The sequence below is a fragment of the Phalaenopsis equestris genome, unplaced genomic scaffold, assembly GCF_001263595.1.
Source record: "Phalaenopsis equestris unplaced genomic scaffold, ASM126359v1 Scaffold219869, whole genome shotgun sequence".
In the NCBI taxonomy this organism is placed as follows: domain Eukaryota; kingdom Viridiplantae; phylum Streptophyta; class Magnoliopsida; order Asparagales; family Orchidaceae; genus Phalaenopsis; species Phalaenopsis equestris.
Genome location: NW_018238195.1, coordinates 1 through 5,672, shown reverse-complemented (window position 1 = coordinate 5,672; position 5,672 = coordinate 1). Strand labels below are relative to the sequence as shown.

At 38.5% G+C, this 5,672-nt stretch overlaps 1 protein-coding gene across 1 annotated transcript; it reads left to right on the top strand.

Moving 5' to 3' along the window:
* Positions 1–3,776: 3,776 nt before the first annotated feature.
* Positions 3,777–4,785, top strand: LOC110037471. The gene is made up of 5 exons (XM_020742127.1): positions 3,777–3,941; positions 4,006–4,087; positions 4,203–4,237; positions 4,297–4,404; positions 4,549–4,785. Exons 1-5 carry the CDS (start codon positions 3,777–3,779, stop codon positions 4,783–4,785), a joined length of 627 nt encoding a protein of 208 aa, XP_020597786.1.
* The last annotated feature ends 887 nt before the right edge of the window (positions 4,786–5,672 follow it).

Below are 5,672 nucleotides of genomic sequence, written 5' to 3'. Positions count from 1 at the left end.
GGCCTTACCCAAAGCCTGAGTAGGCATACCCGTCGATCTCACCACCGGCGGCCTCGAGGGCGCCGTCGGCGGGCTTCTAGAGAATTTTTGACCTGTAGTCTCGGGAAAATCTCGCCGTCGTCGGCGGCCTAGTTCAAAGCTTCACATTTTGGTCATTTTCACTACAAATTTGCTCCTTTTTGCTTCAATGACCCTAATTCCTTATTCCTGCAACAAAACATCAAAAACATCTTTCGTTAAAGTGCAATATCATCAAAAATAGTATAAAATAGGTATGAAAATCTCAATATATTTTCCTTCGGTCAAATGGAAGCCTTGCTTTATGAGTAGATGTGATGACATGCACAACTAGTGTGTCATTGTGGCCGTGGAAGCACACGTGTGAGACTCATTACACTTGTGTGCCACATTGCACCCTCGTGCGCCCCCGAATGCCTTATTGTGCTCATGCATCTGCCTGGCTGCTACATTGCACCACGTTATGACCACATGTGCTCCACTATCTGCACTATGGGCCTAACATGAATATGCAACGCCTTCCATGCACCCATGTCATCTGTATGCACATACATGATAACACCCTCCAACCAACATGCCTCTTTGAGCCCATGCACGCACCCCTGACACTTTCACATTTTTTAAAGCTTTTATTCTAACAATTTCCTCATTTAAATTCAAGATTTTATGCTTTTGGATGGTTAGAATTGTACTTTGTAGGTTACAAAAGGATCAGCATGTAAATTGGAGCAAAAAAGGGACTTTGGAAAAAATCAAGCCGGTGTAGCCACACCTAGATTTGGCATGGCCACACCACTTGTGCAATGTAATTACGCCAGATTCGAGCATGGTCACACCCAATCTGTTGAAGACCCACACACCTGAACGGTTGGCATAGTCACACCAAATTGCGGTGTGACCAAGTCACCCAACCCAAGAGTTTGGCATAATTACATCGCAAATCGGGTGTGGTCATACTGTCATATATTATCTAAATAAGATATAATTAAGTGTGGGATTCATATGATTTTTGGAAGGAATTTAAACTCAAGCTTTAAAAGAACAAATTTGAGGAGTTGAGAGAGCTTTTCGGGGAGAGAATTCGGAAGGAGGCTAAGGTTAAAGAGAGTTCTTATTCTCCTCTTAGATTTTCTTTGTTATGTTCTTCTGAGGGAGGTTTTTGAGAGAAGTTTGTTGTTGGTGTTGTAAGAGAGGATTATCAAGGGCTGTAAGTTTGTTTTTTATTTTAATAAAAAAATGTCTCTTGCAAATTTGATTTCCATGAGATTTTCGTTGTTTTTCTCTCGAGCTATGCACAACTAAATTACTTTTTGCGCCTCTGTGATTTGTGGATGGATTTCATGGTTTAATTTTTGTTGTTGATTTCTCACATACATTTTTCCGCGTTTGTATTTATTGACATTGTTGGTTAACCTTCCGGCCTTCACTTACTCCTTACCTGGTCAGTTAGGGTGTTAAAATCAATTATGATCTATGATTTTTGCAGAAACATAGTGGAATGATTAAGTTAACCTGAAATATATGCACTTGCTTGCATACCCCTCTCACACGGATGCACTATTTTGTGAATGGATGCCTTGCTTTGTGAGTATATACAATAGCACACATGACTAGTGTGCCATTGTCCAACACAAGCACATGGGTGAGACCCGGTGCACTAATGTGCCTTGTTGCATCCTTGTGTACGCTCGCATGCCTTATTGTACTAATGTGAGTGCCTCGCTGCAACAGTGCACCTCACTATGTCCACATGTACTCCAAAATCCACACGAGGGGCGTCGCACGAGTCTGCAATGCCTTGAAATTGCCCACGATGTCCACATGCACATACATGCTCACCGACTTCTACCAACACATCTCGTTGAACCCATGGACGCACCCCCTCAATACCCCTTTCACGTGCTCCCACATGCTTGCGTGTCTCATTGCTATCCACAACTTGTGCGTACCACCACACTCATATGCTTGCACTTGCATGCATACACACAGTGACATACGAGCCTATGCCTTTATCGATGCTAGAATGTCACTAGCTGCAGAAATTATAATATGATCGAGCCTTTATCCATAAGTGTCTTCAAATTTATTTCATCATTTTTTGATATTCCAGATTTAATTTTGGTGTTTTTCAAAATTCAACAAATAAAGCATATTCTAAAAAGAAGTGGGCAGCTGATATATTAATGAGAATTTTAGGGGTCTTAGTCGTCATTTGATATGAATTAATATTTATTGAGAGATTCTGAAAATTTTGATTCTGATGGGCTTCAATTTTAAAATGCTCTAATTAAAATTTCAAGTGTGGTTTTTATTTATTTTTATTTTTTTATTTATCTATTTATAAAATGTTCATGATGGAACTTATTTAAAAGTTAACAACCATCTTGAAGATCCAAGCAATGCTAATAATTAATAATTCTATAATATTTTCTAAAATCTTTTATTCATCTCTTGTGATTGCGTATTTAAATCTTTTATATACTCTATTTAAATAGTGTCTTTCTTATGCGAGCACTCTTGATCTCTACAGTAAGATGCATTAATATAAGAAAAGCACACACACACAGATATATATATATATATATATATATATAAAAACACACACAGAAGCATTAAAACGAATAAGGGTCCGTTTGGCGCAGCTTATATGTGCGTTCGGAGTTTTTGGAACGCCGGGGTGGCGTTTGAAAAACACGTTCGGGTCAACGGTGGAAATACACGCGTAAGGGTTTATACTATTACATGTTGCTTCGTTCGCCGCTCCGAGCCACCTGTGTTCCGCATTGAGGGATAGATTATTACTCCGCTGCCCTCTTCGATCCTGTCTCGCCCCTTTCGATCCCGTCTCGTCGTCGTTGCACTAGATATGCGGTCAGGCTCACCTAATCTCATCTATGCTCCTCGATTCAGTTTGTGATCGAAATCTTTGATCCCGTGCACCCCTCTGCTCGAAAGTTTTTTGAAATTTCCTTGAAATTTTTGTAGGTATCGTCCGTCTGAAATTTTTTAACTGTTGGGAAATGCTGTGATCCTTGCGTGGGATCATTCGTATGAAATTTTTTAAGTGTTGGGAAATGCATGTGATCTCGTCTCTGCTCCTCGTTCGTCTGAAATTTTTTTTCAAAACGTTGCTTGGTATCGTGGTTGAAATTTTTTAGCTGTTGGGAAATGCTGTCATATGAAAGATTTGCTTTTCTACAAAACGTTGCCTGGGACATTTTGGCATTGTTGGAATGCAAAGATGTTCCTTTTGGGTGAAATGTTGTTTGGCTGATCTTTATTTGGCATTGTTGAATGTTGTCATATGAAGGATAAGTCAAACGTTGTTTGTCTGATCTTTATTTTGTCATTGTTGGAATGCGGTGAAATTTTCTTTATTATGGCAAGTTTTTGAATTGCATATAATCCAGAGATGTTCCTTTTGGGCGGGTGATTTTGGCATTGTTGGAATGCGTTAGAACAATCCTATACATGGAATGGCAATAGCGATATTATTGTTGGTATATTACTGCTCCAACACGAGACGGATACCACACATGATGTCCTCATATGTTGGGGACAAATGGGTGGGCGAGATGCTTGTTGGACATCCAATAAGGTTCAATAGCATTTTTTGAATGAGTGCACCCATTTTTATGGATCTTCTACATGACTTATGTTGTAACCACGACCTTCAAGGTTCTTCTAGAACGTCCACGAGAGAGGTCTTGGCTATAATATTATATATTCTATCACATAATTAATGAGTTAGAGGAGCTATGAAGCGATTTCAACATTCCTCGGAAATAATTAGTCGATACTTCTACAAAGATATGCAAGCACTTGTGAGCTTAACAACACAAAACATTAAGCAATCCGATCCATCGTTCACAACTATTCCTGAACAAATTGCTAATAATCCTCGTTACATGTCGTATTTCAAAGTAAGTTTGATTAGTTTGTTACTTTTACTTCAATACCTGTAGAATTGCTAACTATGAGTTACAGAACTGCATTGGAGCAATCGATGGTACTCATGTGAATGCCCGACTACCAAGTCATGAAAGAATCGCGTATATTGGTCGGAGTGGTAAAACTACCCAAAATGTGATGACAGTGTGTGACTTCAACATGTGATTCACATTTGTAATGACGGGGTGAGAAGGAAGTGCACATGACAATAGTCTTTTTTCTTATGCAACTAGGAATCGAACACAGTGTTTCCCTCACCCATCTCCAGGTTTGTTCATCTTAATTAAACATCTTGTTAATTACATTAATTATTTTTAATTAATATAGTCTTTCATAACAGGAAAGTATTATTTGGTAGATGTTGGGTATCCGATGCTAAGGGGCTACCTGAAGCCCTATCCAGACACCAGATATCATATTCCTGATTTTGAGCGAGTAAGTGGCACCATTCGTGGCAAAAAATAAATGTTTAACGAACAACACTCCTCTTTACAGGGGGTTATTGAATGAACATTTGGAGTGTGGAAGAAGAAATGGGTTATCCTATGTGATATGCCCTTGTATTCATTTAACAAATAGGTGCATATTGTGGTGGCCACTATGTCACTTCACAACTTCATCCGAGGACATCCCTCTCATTCAGATACGGACTTCGATATTGCTGATGATGATCCAATTATTGACTCCCTAAAACCTTCAGGATCTCTAGCTGATAATGAGATCGGGTCTACTGAATATGAAACTCAGGACAGTGAGGGTGCAGCCGAGATGATTGCTCTGAGGGATTCTATAGCAGATGCTATATATGACAGATAATCCAACAAGTCTTTCTTTTCTTCGTATATATGTAGATCAATTTTTATGTGTATTTTATTTTTTTGGGATAAGTTCTGACATTCGTTTTTTTATTTTTGTCGCAGTTATACAAACATGTCTCTAGGATATCAGTTATAGACAAATGTATTTTGTGTTATTGTGGACTACCGTCTTCGTTGCTCACGTCACGTCAGTCTCATAGCTTCGAGAGGCAGTCCTACGGTTGTGCCAAGGGTGTTTCAGGTCTTTGCAGTTTCTTCCTGTGGGCTGATAGCCCCACATATTACACTGCCAGCAGTTATGAGAATCCGATGTTTTCCCAGGTTGATAGTGCAGATGAGAACATGCGTAGCCGGAGTTTGAAATTAAATATTTTAATATTTCTCATTGTAGTTGTACTTGTCTTTATCTTTTTTTATTTCTTCTGGTACTTACAAGAGTGTGAGAACTATATGTCATCTTTTGGAACTAATTTGTGATGATTGTATGTTTCTGCACTATATGCTTATGTACTACTAATAAGCTATTCTGAATAAGCTGCCCCAAACAGTTTTATCAGACGGGCAGCAATGTCATTTAACCACCAATAAACTAATCTAAATAAGCTGCCTTAAACAGCAAGCTAGATTATTCTGATAATCTGCAGATTATCAGATTATCAGAATAATCTGCTTATCAGCAGATTATAAATAATCAGCAGCTGCGCCAAACAGACCCCAAAACGTGTAAGAGATGCATGTTGGGGATCAAATTTGAGTTCTCTCTATAGTTTGGTGAATATGTACAATACCACCTATGTCATTTTATAAAAAAATTATTAAAATAAATTCACCAATTCAAAAAAATAAAGCTGTTGCAATTTAAGATGTAATTGTTTTGTTTAATAT